The following is a 16137-nucleotide window of genomic DNA, read 5'->3' on the forward strand; positions in this document are numbered from 1 at the left end:
AATCTTAAGACAGTTTCCTAGTTTAATGCTTGATTTCGCCAGTGCTCCTTTTCACTACCCATGATTTCGGAGATATTTCTTGTCCTCCCAATTTATTCACTACCTGTATCATCTTTTCTTTTCATGAGTTGATGGGATGCACAGTTTGTAATGGAATTGCCAGTAACAGCTGGTCTGCTAGGAAACGCAGCGCGTGATACATCTAGATAGTATTTCATGCACGCAGACATTTGAGTCTGGCAAACCTGTGAAAGCTAGCTCTCTTTTCTGGTGTTCCACCCCATGACCCTGGGATTTTTGCTCCCTTTCTTAAGATAGGTCAGGGACCTCCACAAAGAAAGAAAGAAAACGCCCGTGTGGTATGAAGATAGGTGTCGATAACATTTTTGTCTCCAGTGGGTGGGTATTGCTAGCTTTTGAAATCTACTGTTGCACCATATTTGGGGGGTCAGAAACTGTTTTTTCTTGCCTCTGTTAAGTCTGGCTAGTGACCTTCTTTCCTTCCCTCCTCTGCTGTGCCCAGTATTACCATAGTGTGTGGTTACACCTGGTTAGTTGGAGCACCTGGAGTCATTTTCTCTGTAAGCACTTCCTGCTTCGTGGCTGTGTGGGCTTGGTGGGTGAACGGTCCTGTCTATCAAGCAGAAAGTTGCAATGGTCATCTCTTTAGTCCCTCCCAAGTGTACAATGTGACTTTGTTCACATAGCAGGAAACCGCCTCTTGTGAGTTTCCTGCGCTTCAATGTTCTGGCACCTGCTTTTTGCTCTTCAACTCGCATGTCTCATGTTATTGTCTCTGTCCACAGGCTGGCCCTGATCACAGTTACAGCAAGGAAAAGATCAAGATTGTGGAAGGGATATGCCTCTTGTCCAGCGATGAATCGGAGTGGGACGACCTGAAACAGATACGGAGCTCTCGGGGGTGTATCCTCCGTGACCACGTCTGCATGAAGACTGACACGGTCTCTATCCAAGCCAGCTCCGGCTCGCTGGATGACACCGAAACTGAGCAGCTGCTGCAGGAGGAGCAGTCAGAATGCAGCAGCATCAACGCGGCAGCGACCCCTGAGCGCCGCGGCTCCCTTCCAGACACAGGCTGGAAGCACCAACGCAAACCCTCAACAGAGAGTGATGTCTAAAGCACACAATGAGACGCTTGTCCCTCCTCTGTCACCTTTCGCACTGATGAGATAGGATCTTGCCCGCAATTCCAGGAGGAACTCAAAAGAGACTTGCCTCTGTGTCACACAGAGCCCAGAGACTTTCTGAGAGGAGCCTGAGCTTAAAACTGCCTTTGTGGCAGGTGGGAGACAACCTAGAGACTCTTGGCTCACTGTTCATTGATGTTTATTTATATGTCCCCTTTTGCTAGAAGCTGTGGTGTTGAATTCAGCAGCAGCTTTCCCAGCTGTGTCTGATGCAGCTTTCATTCGGTCTAGTGCACCAGCTAGCCATGGACTCCAACGCCACCAGGGAGGGATGAGTGTTTCCGAAGTTCCCTGCTCCTGATACTACTACCTTTCTTCAGAGTCTGTTGGCACTAACTAGGTTTTGCACTGCGCTCTTTCTGCCTTAAATGAAAGGGTTTGGGGCCAGGTAGAAGTGCCTGAAGTGAGAAAGGTGATGTAACAGCGGGTCACTTTTGCAGATACTTGTGTGGGGAGAGCAAACGACAGTTGTAACTTCACTGGAAGGGGCACTAAATTACCATGACCATCTTTTTTTAAGCTGTGGGGAAACACCTGTGAAATCCAAGCTAGGGTGTCAGGAGTTCAGAGGGCAAAGCATTTGAGTCTGTTGCTGGCAACAGAGTTTGCTCCTGCCACAGTTCAGTGTGGCACAATGCCCACTCCCTTCCTAAAACATACTTCTGGTTTTTTCAGATTGAACTTAACACATCTGTTCCCTGGAGGGACGACTCGCTGTTTTTATTGCACTTCCCATTAGCTTTGACGTCCGAGGAAAGCGCCGGGTGCAATGGTATTTTATCATAACCTTCCTTAGTTAGTCAAGTCACAGGCCCATCCTGTGGAAATGTGTGCTACTGAAAACAACGTTAGCCTGTGGAACACAAGTGGGCAATATGTTTTATTTGTTTGTCTGTTTTGGAAATGGAGTATAATTGGTCAGCGGGTGTACCTGAAACATCAGGTGCAAGTTCCAGCTCCAACATGCTGCTGGACAAACCCAGTAGGGGACATTTTCTAAGCCTTTTCTTGCCAGCGTTTCTGATTGGAAGTTCTGGGAGGATGGGTCTGCTCGCACCTTCTTCTAGGATCTGCTGTGTGGGTTGAGTAGTGTGGTGTCAAAAAGTGGGTGTGTGCAATTTGAGAGATGATGAATGTGTGTGGCTAGGCAAAGGCAGGCAGATGGGGAGTCAGGCAGGGCACCAGAACTGTTTGACTGTATAAAGCGCCTTTCCTCCTCAATGCAACTAGGTTAAGATTTCCTTTCTATGAAGGGAGAACCAAGGCTAAGAAATGGCCTTTTCAAAATGTTTTGCAGGTGGTGGTTTGTGCAACCAAACACTTCCTCCACCAGCTCCAGACATGATTTGGCAAGATAGCACTTACATTGAGGAAAGTCCTATTCAGAGCTGATAACCACATTATTTATTCTCTGGGAATATGCACCACTATCCTCTCACCTTGCTCCTGCAAGTGCCTCTCTTGTGATTAGCGCATGATGTATAGACTCTGCTTGTGTGAGTGTGACACTCTGACGAGCAGCACAGGTTCCCTGTGGCTAAACAGTTACGTGATCTGATTGCTTCCTCTCATCTAGTCCAAGCAGGGAGCGCGCAAGCATTAAAAAAACCAGCGATCCAACTCTAGCAACCTGCCCCCTTGCAGCTTTCCCTCTATAACAGGTCTATATTTCCGTCAACAAGGCAACCCTCCCCCTTATGTGTCTTGTTGAGTTAAATATGTTATTGCACACCTAAAACCGTGATACATGAATATGACAATTGTGCATTTTTAATCGCATTCATTGAAGGAGTCCATGCACAAGAAAGCTAGGGTGGGTGATGCATTTGTACAGTGGCAATTGTGTTGGTTGCTGCGTAGTGTGTGGAGCAGTTATAAGTAGTGCATCTTTGTCACAGACACCTTTTCCTTCCAGATGGTCCACAGCAGACATGTCATGCTTCTGCCTGTTCCCTCTACCATCTCCATCCCTGCTTACCTCTGCTATTTCCATCATGTTTCTTTACATTTGCTGCTGATCCTCTGTTGCCTTCGCCCACACATATTGGGCATGTTTGCACACACTCAGTATTGTAAAAACAAAACAGTGGAATTTTGGGTTGCAGCAGGAACGGTGCAAGCCAGTCATGGTGCAAGATCGGCATTCCTGACAATTAACCCCAACCTTTCCCAACTTGTAGCCGGGAAAACCTCTTGCTTTCTCATCTTGAGGAAGGTATAAATTTAAATTATTTTGGGAGCCGAGTTTTGTATTTCAAGGAAATATGCATAAAGCTCTACTTCTGCAGCATCACACAGCAAAATCAACCTGTGCTTAAAGGTTTCAGTACTGTGAGCAAGTCTTTCTAGGACATGTTTATATTCTTCCATCAAAGACTCTCTCGTTCTGACTGTCCAACCTCAGAACTGTTTTCCTATTTTACCTGCTATTGCTCTCTCTTCCTTTTATTTGCATGTCATTTATTGTGCTTTGCTCTCATAGCTGTCCTTGTGAACTAAGAGTTGCATTCATTGCTTTCTCTGCATCAGCAGAAAAGACTTTTCTCTGTGCAATAAGACTTCACTTCCCTCTCTTCACCCTTGCATCCACTCAAAATCTGCTCCAGAGTTTGGGGGGATGTGGGGACTGTGGGAGACGAGAGAAGAATGTGAAGTTCTGTTATGCGAGCAGAAGTCCATTTGTGCAGTGTTGGATTCCACCCCAAGTCTCTCATACTTTCATAGAGATCCATGTATTGAACCACACCAGCTCTTGTGCCTACATTCATAAGTCCATAAGTGACTTCCACCCCCACTGTGGTGTTTTACCATATTCTCTGCATTCTCTTCCTTCAGCCGTTATTTTCCATTGGCATCTGATTCTGACCCATCCGAAAAGATAGAACTTGAGGATCGAAAATGTAAAAACGGCAGCTTAAAGTCCAAATTAAACCAATTAGTTGTATTTATGTTATTAAAATCGCTCATCTACAGGAGCCATCCACACTAGGCTCGCTTTATTTTGGGGGAGTCTGGTGAGGGGAGACAAAACAAACAAGCAAACCCTGTAAAAGACAATGTGGAGAGCACTTGCAGGAAGGCAAACAGTTACACACCCTGCCTAGCCCCACTGATGTTCTCTTGAAAAGGCAGTAGCATGACAAGGGACTTTGGCTTGAGGAGATCTCGTTTACATCAGTTACATCAATTTCATGGGCCGTGAAATGGTAATATGAACATGGGCAAAGTCAAGCATAGCCCTTTTGAAAAAGACAGCACTGGAGATCACATTGTGCTAGTTGTATCCTGGTGCCTTTTGTAGGAGGCTGGACTAGATCACTCTGAGATCCCTTGCTGTTGTGCATCCCTATGAAAAGTTGGTTAGAGCTGGGGCTTGGAGCAATGTTGTTATTAGGCTTTCCCTCTACTTCCAGGGGAATATATTAGATTTTAATTTAAATATATTTATTTGGGTCTGCTCCAATGAAGCTTCATCAGGCTGAAGATGAGGAAGACAAGTCTCAGCAAGATCTGTGGGGGTAGGGTAGCCCTGCTGCTGAAACCATGGACAAAATTAAGGCCATGTGCATTTGAAAAAAGAGTTTAGGAAAGCTGAAGCCAGGCACCTGGCACTGATGAGGGCCACCAGGCCAGGGTGAAGTGTTCAATATAGGAAGTTGCAATTAGAAAAAACAATATTAAAAATGGAGGCTGGGAAATAATTGAAAAATACTTGTCCTCTTACAAGTTCAGTAAATTAACAGAGAGAATGCCACTGCCACTAATGTCTCCCCTTGTCTTTCTGCAACTTTTTATTGCACATTCCAGTCTACATAATGACCTCCTTTCTCAAACCCCTTCCCTTGACCCATCTGACCCCTAGCGGCCCTCATAATGGCTGCAGAAGATTGGAAGAATGGTACCTACAGCTTTACTCCTACTTGTGAAGTAAGCAGCGATGAGATGCGCAAGCAGCCTTTGGCCAATGCTGCTGGTTATATGGGACTCTTCACTGTCAATGCTGATGAAGCAAAGTCTCATTGCACTTGGACTTTGCAGAATGTGGAAAGCCAGAAGTGGGGACAATCTTGTGAGCACTGATTATGTAAAAAGAACATCCTGCCTCTGTCTGTCTTGAGCTGTTGGCAGCAATTTCCCTACCTTTCTGTGTAATGGTTTTAAATGTTACTCACTGGAGAGATTGGATTTCCCCTTTCCCCCCAAGTTATTTAACTACTATGCTCAGTATTTTAGGTTTGATGATAATTTAATATAAATTTAGCTTTTCTTAATCGCTCTGCTGGACTTGTGAGTTGTGAATCACAAATGCTACCCAAACAGGCTACATGAAGGCTCATCTCGTTGGAAGAAGCGACAGAGTTGGGACCAGAGCAGACAGATCCCATCACACTCTCACCTTTGAAGCAACAACTGGTTTAGGATTTGGGTGAAAGCAGGGGAATGGGAATTAACTGTTACGAATATTACATATGGCAGGTTATGGCACTGCCAAGGACTAACGCCAGAAATGTCTGAAGCTCAAATTAGTAGGTCTGCTGCTTGCTTCCCTCTGGTATTAACTTGGCATTTCATAGAGCCTATTACGACCCCATGAAGCTTAGAGGGTTTTTGCATTTCTCATCCTGGCAATTTAAATGTTTACAAATGAATCGCTTAGAATGTACACACTTCTGCTTCTTGTCCCTTACATTTCTGTGCTTCCCTTTTAGTTCAGTGTGTGTCCCTGTTTCTCAATATACTGATTGATCCCAGAATCATGAGTCATAAATCAAACCAAATTGAAAGTTTACAGTGCTTTACTACATTTCTAGATGAGCAGATTACAATAATTCAAAACGTGAAATGATTCTTACAAATAAAATGATAACTTACAGAATAATGACTAATTACCTTATTAGCTTCCTTAACAAATCTAAACACTAGTCTAATTTAAAAATAATTACTAACCAAAGTTTGTAGCTAGTTAGAAAATTAATTTCTATTAACCTGGCCAAGATTGTTCCTAGTTACACACTCCACAGCTGGTATTGATGTAGAGAAGTCATTTTTAGTCCAGAAGCAATTATTTGACCATTTTGGGGTCCATTCTATTAATGGACAAAATTATGACTTACAGCTTCAGACTTTAAACATCAAGTACCTAACTGCCCCAGACTAATTTTGTGGATATGATGACACCTGCAGCTGCATCCATAACTTGATGGCTTTTCCCCATCTGCTGGTGGTCAGCTTTGACCTTGGCAATGGTGCCTTTGGCATGACTTTTCTGTCCTGCCTTGCACCCCGTTTCTCAAGTGTAGATGTAAAATAATGTTCCCCCAAAGTTCAATATATCAGTAAATCAGCCATGTACCTTCTGTGCAGTGACAACCAAAGAGGCTTTGTGTTCAAATGGGAGCAGTTTCATCTTCTGAAGGCCAGCCTAAAAATCATATTTCCAGCACTTGACATCTAGCCTACATTCATCCTTAGATCTATATATTTCCTCACAGCAAGGTAGCATAGATAATGACAGCATATATATTTCAAAAATAGCAAAAATATGTGCCCCAAGCAGCATAAAATATGGTGATGCATCATGTAAGACCCTTGGGATAAATAGCAAACATGATACAACAAGACACATCACATACAGACACTGGCACAAAAAAAACTATAAGCATGGTTTATATGCAGCAGATTCCTTCATTGGCCCTGTAAGAAGTATATGATCAGTATTCACAAAGGGCAAGTTGCAGTGTAAAAAATCACAGTATCATTTATAAAAATGTCCTCATTTTGCATTGATAGCCTTACGGTCAGATGTGGAAGACATTTTTATTAACATTATTTAGCCTGCATTTCCATCTACACACAAGAACCTCAAGACTTAAGCTTTTGTGTAGCTGCAAAAAGAACACTTGGTATCATTGGACTTTATTGGACTTTTCATTATTGTAGTTAATAAGTTTACTTACTGGGTATCAGATGAGAGGAATGTATTTCTCATGCCTGAGTATTCTTAATTTACTCTATAACATACAGCCATCTTAAAACGTTATAATCACTAAAAAAAGAAAAAGAAGATTTGGTTTACTCTTCTTAGCCTGCATATAAATCTTGAAATACCAACTCTGTACCCTTTGCAAGAGTATTAAAATAGAAACAACAGTGGACTTTTCCCGTGCTGCTTAGGGATCTGCATATCATTATCCAATGAGTTACAGATATTAGAAATAACTTCTTTTCTCCAAGAGGAGAAAGGAAAAGAATGCAAATATCCTCATACTTGCTTGGTTGTCCCATTCCCTAGTAGAGTGGATAAGAATATTTCTTATACATACATATTGAAATAACTTTGGTTACTTCCATGTGCATGAATATGGACTATATGAGCAAAAATTCTGAATTATGCTGCTAGGTCATATAAACATTCTATTTAATTACAAACCAATATGTTTTTGTTGTTATAAAAACCAGATAGAATCCATGTTTGTTTAGGAAATACATTAATTTCAAAATAGGAAGCTTGATTAAATCGCTCCATCCTTTTCCTTAACCACTGGGAATGTGCTACTCCAAACACAAAGTGGAACTATCAGCATATAATTTTATGTAAGAACACTGGCGATTCACTTATGGTAAACCTTTTACATCGCTGGTTCGTGAATGTGAAATGAGGAAACAGCAAAATGCTTCTTTCCAAACAGCAGGATTCAGCTGTGGGACTGGCAACGGTCCATTCCAGTTTGTCTAAAGGGGCTCATTGTTCTTGTATCTTGTTATATCATCCACATTCTGGCTGGAAGAAGAAGCTCTATTCATCCAGCTTTAGAAATTCTGCCATGGTTGACAAGGCTGTGCCTACCACCTACCAAGCCAGTAATGGCAATTGCCAAACCACTTTACTTGGAGTAAACAGATTTGAATATTGGTACCAAGGAATCTTGAAGACTGTACTGTTCTTTCATCTTCATATATCACCTTACTGTAAGATGAAGTTGAAAGTTAATGTAGTCAAATGGTGTTGAGTCTGTAAAGCATTTTATAGAATTGGAAACACAACAATTCACATCTGTACCAGGACTGCCTTACACTCAAAAATGTTCAGTACTAAAACAGGTGAGGCACCCATAACTACCTGATACAATTTCACTACAAGGCCAGAAGTAGGAGTAAAGATTGCCTGATGAGGTACATGTTAAATCAGAAGTCCTATTGTGTTCAACAGAATAACTGTATAGGACTGCAGTCTTAATGTGACACAATTGTAACATCTACGCAACATACACAAATGGCATATACAATTAGGGAAACTACAATGGGGAACTGCTCATGTATCACACTCTGAATTGCTTCATTAATTTTGGTATATACCAGTCTGCTATGGACTAAAAAATGCAAAGCAGGATCCACAAAGGAATATAATACATTTGTATCATTGCATACAATTATCTAATACCCTTCTAGAAGCTAAGGGAGACTCAGTACAGCCTAGATTCCTTCAAAGTAGTCCAAAAGAAATTGAATGCTAGAAGGCTCATAGACAGAAGTGTGTTTATTGTCTTGCCAATCAATCTTCTCTGTTCTTGAAGTCATACTCATTGTTAACTTACTGGTAAATACAAATAGCCTGGAGTCTTTCCAGCAAGGTGCCTCAACCCACCAGTCATGCCATAATCAACAGCTGATTCTGGTAAAAATGCCAACTCTTCATATAAAAAGTTTTGGTATCACCCATTTTGCTGAACTTTATCAATTAAATCTGAATGTAAACATTCATGGGATAGAGGATATCCTTTTTAGAAACTGTTTTCGGAGTTGCTAATCTTAATTGCCTGCCCTAGGCTGATGATGGGCAACTGTTAATTGATTACTACCTAGGGATTCAGAAAACAGCTAACTTTTACTTAATGGACCTAACTTAGTCATGTTGATTAATTTCTATGCTGAGTAAAACCTAGTGAAGACCTCCCCCTAAGGTTAAGAGGCAACGAAAAATGTGTTAAAACAGAGTGGGTGCATGCCAATAGGAAGTGGCTTACTGCTTAATGGCATCCACTGAGTTCTATGGGATAAAGTTCAAGGAGACAGCATTTCAACATTGGGATACACAGGGCATCCTTTATTTATCTCTGTCCCACAATGTCTCCTTTATTTGGGAATGGTGTCCATGATTAATCACTCGCTGGAATTCAGCATTTTATCACTTTATTATATAAAGAAGCAACAGGAACACATGAGTGTTTGTTTGCTTCTGGGATTGTAGTTCCATTTGTGTTTCACAAGCTGGTCTCTGACCATAATAAATTTCATGTACACGAGTGGGTGGGAGGAGAAGGAAGCAGGACACCTCTTTCCTTGGGCCCTCCTGAAAAAGGCCAGGAGACAGGAGAGGAAGAGGCGTGTTGCCTCCACTCCGGAGGCCTCGGAATAGCTTTTGGCTTAGAAGTGGTGGGAATTAGCAAGCTTTCAATTTTTTCAACACTGATCAGACCATAAAGAACAACACCTTCATTAGGGCGAAAAGAAGTGCAAGCTTTTGAGATCCTCAAGACCCTTCAGCAGGCTGGATGATCTGCAAAAAGAAATGGGGGAGAGGAGTGAAACGGATAACACTATGCATGCATGAGTAGGGCAGAGGATAAGTCACGTAGAGTTTTTAAGTAAATGTGTATATGACTGCCACCTTAGGTTAGGCTGCATTTGGTGCAAAAATGACTAGGTTGCACCAAAGACAACTGTGAGAGTGAACCATACAAACCGAAAAACTGCTAGTTCTTACTATTCTGCACCGGTAGCCTTTACTTCAACCTGAAAGCTTTTTGCACAAAGCAAAACTAGCCTAATTAGAACCCAATCCTATGCACATATTCTCTGAAGCAAGTGCTATTATGTTTAAGCAAGCTAGGATTGCTGTTTTAGTCAATGTAACATTTTAATGCTGTTTTAAAAATATTATTTTATTTAACTTAATTATTACAAAATATAAGCAAAATATTGCAAATACATATATATTTCAGATAAACACACATATATAAAAAAGAACAAAAAGGAAAAAAGGAAGAAAAGAAAAAAAATGAGAAAAAGAAGAAAAGTTGGAAGAATTTCTTCCAAATTTATTCTACAAATATCTCAATAATAAAATTTCATTGATTGACTTCCATCGCTTACACTGCACTTCCTATATACATTTTAAGCAAGATTGTATCTGTTATTCCGTATTTTCCCCATACAATCTCACACAAATATTCTAATCCATAAATTTTCTAAATCTTTCATAAATCTATTCTAAACACAACCAATACCTCACACTTAATCTTTGTCTGTTTTAATTTGGCGGACTTTTTCATCATGTCCTCTCCTTGCCCCTTCATTTGCCTAATCCAATCAGATAAAATTCTCTTGAAGTTTAATCAACTGGAAAGCTTGCTCACTGCTCTGCGCTCTTTTATTGGCCCCAATACATTATTACTCTTGTTATTTTTGGATCTCCCCCAATGAAACAACGTGACTGCCTACAGTTGTGGGCTTTTTAAAAAGGTCTTTGGAATCCACCCCTTCACTTCAGAGGAGGAAGGAAAGGTGAAGCAAGAATAAGAAAAGCATGGCCCCTGACAACGTCAACAGTCAGGACGAAAGAACCTGTCCGCCCTGATCTTATTATTCTGTCCTGATCGTCATTGTTGTGACGGAGACGGCAGAGGCGGTGTCTATCCAGCTGCTCTGCTTAAAAGACAGGAAGAATATGGACTTCTCCGCTCGTCTCTTGATTGGCTGCTCGAATCTAGGAAAATGTCATCTGTGAAGCTTCCATTGGTCATCTTGCACCGTCACTCAAAGCCTAGACGCAGCTAGCATGGCAGAAGGCGGCAGAAGGAGTGCTCTTGAAAGACTGGGCAAAAGTGGCGAGAACTGAGCGGGTGCAATAAGAGTATTCCACGATGTTTTATAGCAGAAATTGCTCGCCTTTGACCATCCAGGTGATGTTGAATGACACCTCCCAACATCCCTGACTGGCCATTAGCCATGCTGGCTGAGTCTAAGGGGGGAGGGGGGAGTCCGACAATATTATGTGGTTGATTTCTCTTTTACAGAACTAGAAGGTTCTTGTTCTTGTTGAAGCACATAACTCAGAATCTACTTTATATATCTTTTTCCAAAATATATTTCCCATTAAAAGATCTCTTAATAAAGATGGCATGTCTTATTTTTAAAATAATGGATGTAAACAAACGAGAAGCAGCGCCAATGGCAGTGATTGCCTCGAAAATTATGTTTATGCATCGATACAACAATACCTTCTGCCTCCTTTCTACCTACGCATAACTGGGCAGCATCGAAGTGCGAGGTGTAAACTCTCCTGTCCCCAGGACTGAGCTATACAGCTGCAAATAAAACGTTTTAAGTGCAATATACAATGTGATATGATGTAAGGCGATGGTGAGCCTTATGGAAAATTCAATGTATTAAAAAAAAACGCATTAAAAAACCACACAGTTTCAAAACGATTTTTATATGTGTGTAAATTCCACCAGGTTCACTTCTCTCCCATACCCCACCGCCTTTTCCATTTATTCCCTTGCTCTGCACACGTTGCATTTTGAATGTGAGTGTTCATGCATGCATGACACAGCAGTTCCATAAAGGAATAAGGGAAGGGGGACTGAACAGAGAAGGAAAGACAGCTGAACAGAGCCACATGTGAGTGAACTAATGAGAGATTAGTAAGTGATGCCTCCAACGTTTGAGTGTAGGGATTTGGGAAAGCTGTGAACTAAAATTAAGGGGGGGGGGCACCCAAAGCAGCAGTTCTATGCAGACTTGGCAGTAAACTCCATTGAACCCAGTGGGACCGACTTCTGAGTAAACCTGCAAACTAGGCTGACACACTTGTCATGCGCTCAACATCTCAGTACTGTGTCTAAACGGTTCAGAAAAAGAGGAAACATCTTATGACTTAAATTAATTTTGGAGGAAATACAATAAACAAGGTGTATTTTGTTTTCACAATAATTAATGCAGATTATAAATATGGCTTTGTGCTTTCAGAGCAGGCGGTGGGAAGAGTTCCCTAAAAATAAATTCCATTGCTGCTTAAAATTTCAAAATACTTTTTTTCAGCCCTGATTTAAGATGTCTTCAAATCATGACAGATCTTATATATTAACACACTTTCATTTTGTTTCCATGGTGTAGTAAAAAGTTGTGATTATTTTCCGAATCCTGTATTAAAGCTCTCTTTGACTTTCTGTGTTAACCTGGATTAATTTGACACTCCAGTTGTGGAATGGCATCTTCCATTTCCAATCGATTTAACAGTACAGTAGTAGTAGTTCTCAGAGCGGTGAAGTTTCTGAAGGTCTGGTGCTTACCCAAGTTTAGTTCCATTTAGAATACTTTACTGGAGGCTCATTACCATTTTGTAGTATTTATGATTATATCCAAATATGCAGATGCACATTGACAAAGAAAGGTACTATCAACCGTGCCAGGATTATTAAGGCAGTCTCCAATTCCTTTTAACCCTCTTCTGTCCAAACTTCCAATAGTGCCTGTTGGTCTCTTAAAGTTTGTTGCATTGAATTAGCTTCTGCTGGTGAAATGTTTATGGTCTGAATTATGTTTGTCTTACCACTGTCTACTTGGTTATGCCCTCTGCGCGGACAGACTCCTCTCCTATCTGGGGCTTGGCACACAAAGTGCCCCTATTTTTATCTGTGAAATGTTGTGAGAGTAAGCTTTAACTATTTAAGGAATAATCAAGAAGGCCTTTGCCCTCATTACTAAGACAACAACCAAGCACCACCCAGCTTCCTCCCAAAACTCCTGTGCCTTTTAGCAAATACACAACAGGCAGAAATACAAGGGGGGCAAGGAGCTTTCTCTGTTGCACCATCTCCATGCCAGAAAACACACAATCCGAACATCTGCCTGTCACGCACAGGGCTGGATTTAGGTTTGATGAGGCCCTAAGCTACTGAAGGTAATGGGGCCCTTTTTACGTCCAGCTGTCCTTTGTCAACAACAAATTGCCGCTGTTTTTTGTGTTGAATATATGCTATTTGGCAATTTATGGACCTAATAGGTATCTAAAGCCATTTGCACATAACAAAATATTAAAGTAATTGTTGAACTGAAATACAATTAAGAAGTATATTAATAGTGAAATACAATTAAGTATATTAACAGTGAAATAATTATTAAGCTCTAACTTAAAATGTTTGGGGGCCCATTACTTACATCATAGGAGCTTACACAACACAAAACACTGTTGCTGTATGTAGGTTTTATTTTATTTTATTTTTATCTTATATTTTGGAAATGTACATCCAGTTTTCCCCCCCTTTACATTTTTTTGGGAGAGTGGGGCCCTAAGCTATAGCTTGTTTAGCTTATGTACGTAAATCCGGCAGTGGGGGGCGGGGAGCTTTCTCTGTTGCACCATCTCCATGCCAGAAAACGCACCATCCGAACACCTGCCTGTCACGCAGCTATGAAAAGCCTAGTTGCGATGAAAAGGACATTCTAAGGTAGCTGCGAGGCTTTTATCCAGCTCCCATTTTAGAAACTAAACAGAGCGGAAGAGCGCCTCGGCTTCCTCCTCTGCCACTTCGTCTCCGGACTCTCCAAGCAGAAAGCGGTTGAGCACGAGAACTTCCGCGAAATTCCGGACGTCTCCCTCTCGGCTGGCGGCGGCGGCACCTGCTCCAAGCGGAGCCGGCGTCGCTGGGGAAACAAACGGCCGAGGGGCAGCGCCCGCGAGGCGAGTTGCCGCTGAGGGCAGCCAGCCCCCTCTGGAGGGACCCAGGCGCAGGAGCGGATTCAAACCGCCCAATGGAGCGTCAGATTGGGGGCAAGGGCGGGCATAGCGGCGGCCAATGGAGAACGAGGATATTGGGAGGTGTGGCCTGCGTCGGTGATTTCAAACCCACTTGAGGAGCGGCCCGAGGTTTGCCTTACCGACTGGCCGGTCGCGGCCTAGGTGAGTATCCGCCTCCTGCATGAGAGGGGGGCCTCAGCAGGTGCATGGAAAGCGGGGCTTGGGCCAGGACGGCCGGGGCGCGGAGCTCGGAGAAAGGCCGTTGCTCTGAGGCGGCCGGGCTCCGCCTCGTCCTTACTGCCATTCTGGTCCTCTAGTTGCTGTTCCTCACGATGGGCTCCACAACACAGCTCCATCCCCACCCCGCTGCTCTTGAGGGGAGGGAGGCTTAGTGGTTTGCGTTTGTTCTTGGTTTTTGTTAAGCATTTTGTGTGTTTTTTTATCTTGTTTTTTTTATGTTGTGAACCTCGCCGAGATCTACCGATGAAGGGCGGCATACAAATTTATTAAGTAATAATAGCGGCAGCTACGGAAGGCCCTCCACCGATCTCGGCATCGCCTGTAAAACGAGCCCGCGCTCTCTGCGCTCTGTCTGAGGTGCACAGCGGAATAGGGCTTCCCGCTCGAGTCATCTCTAACTGCGTGTGGGCATGCGCTGCTGAGGGCTGCAGGTTTGGGTGGGGGGCTCAGCAACTTGCTGTCCGGTGGAAGCCCCATGCCCACCCTTCACTAGGCAAACTCACTCACTTGCATCTCCCCTCCCCTCCCCTCCCTGGTCAAAGGTTAAGCAGGGGCAGGGGGTAGAATTTTGCTTACTGCCAGTTGCCCACTTGAGCAAGCAGGTAGTACCAGTCGCTACTAGGAATATACAAAAAGCTCTTGTATTGAGTCAGGTCACTGGTTCATCTAGCTTAATCTTGTTCGCCCTGACTGGGAGCGACTTTATAGGGGTTCAGGCAGGTGTCCCTACCTGGGACCTTCTGCAGGCAAAGCAGATGCTCCACCACTGCTCTTCTTCTAGTGAAAGGGAGACGGCAGTTGAGTGAGCAACTGTAGACACCATACCACTCTGTGTTGCCATTGCTGCTAGCTCACTTGCCCAGTAGGGTGAGTGACACTGGTGACTAGAAACAGGACCTGCTTGTCTGTCCTCTCCCTTTCCACCGGTGCTGCTTGCTTGCTGCATGTGTGAGTTGACAAACAGACACTAGAAGTTCCTATCTGCTTCACTGAGGGATGAAGAGAGGCTATAACAAGCATTGGTGTTCACAATGTTACATGTACCTAATCTAGAGGGGAAGAGGAGTAGAACTTTAATACCTTCAGGAGGACCCAATCATGCTGCTGTGATGGATACTTCTACAGACAGGTTGTGGTTGGTAGTGGGCTCTCCTTAGGCCATGGCAGTTGCCGGAAGAATCCAGCCCTGGGTAGGGGCTTCCCAGAGAAGTAGAGGAACTCTTGATGGCTCTTTGCTCACCCATGACATAGGGAGCAGTGATGAATGCTAGGGCAGCTGTCACCACTGTGAACCAGTGATGATTGTCAGTAGCTGCTTTTAGGGAGAAGTGGGCAGAGGAGCTCACATCAGCAGTTGCCATTCCCGGAAACCATTGGTGTTTACTTGCTCTGGTGCACTAATGAGCAGCATTGACAGCCTTTCTTTTCTTGGCAGTCGGTGAATGTTGTTGCTGTCAGTTTGTTCAGGTGAGCTATTGGTGATAGAAGTGGCAAACAAGGAACAACCTCCATTCCCTACCCTCCAACACAAGAGAGTGAAGAAGACAGTGAGCCTTATGGTGAGGACAGGGGTCCCCTAGACAGCAAGTTGGCATGGGCCTATCAAACCTGGAGCTAGTTCTAGTGTAGTAGAGACACTTAGGAACTATTCTGTGAAGGATTTTTCCTCCAGTGGGCCTTACATCCAAGCCATTTACTAGGGTTTCTATGCTTAGAATGTTTATATACCCATAGGTATGAGTGGTTTGATAGGCATTGTTAGTGCCTTCTACAAAGTGAGATGCACATTAATGCTTATTGTGGGCAATAATAGTTACATTTAATCACACACCCAAGAGGTACCCCATTCAAAAAGTCTTGCTGGATCATATCCATGTACTGTAGTTC

At 43.0% G+C, this 16137-nt stretch overlaps 1 protein-coding gene and 1 long non-coding RNA gene across 5 annotated transcripts in view; one reads left to right on the forward strand and one right to left on the reverse strand.

The window, feature by feature from the left end:
* The window catches only part of LRP4 (LDL receptor related protein 4), a 97645-nt gene extending 92166 nt beyond the window's left edge, over positions 1-5479 (forward strand). For 3 of the 4 annotated variants that reach the window (XM_081020309.1, XM_081020306.1, XM_081020307.1), the window contains exon 38: positions 807-5479. In XM_081020309.1, coding sequence (XP_080876435.1) covers positions 807-1139 — 333 coding nt within the window. In that variant the 3' untranslated portion in view covers positions 1140-5479. The remainder of the gene's footprint in view (positions 1-806) is intronic. The other variant, XM_081020308.1, reaches the window with a different exon arrangement.
* On the reverse strand, positions 1263-12302 carry LOC308485663. The gene is made up of 2 exons (XR_013990668.1): positions 10496-12302; positions 1263-9765 (listed from the first exon to the last, which is right to left on the reverse strand). It is a non-coding gene; the product is annotated as an uncharacterized lncRNA (long non-coding RNA).
* Positions 12303-16137: the final 3835 nt, after the last annotated feature.

Source organism: Podarcis pityusensis (assembly GCF_964106645.2).
Source record: "Podarcis pityusensis genome assembly, chromosome: 1".
NCBI classification, from domain to species: Eukaryota; Metazoa; Chordata; class Lepidosauria; order Squamata; family Lacertidae; genus Podarcis; species Podarcis pityusensis.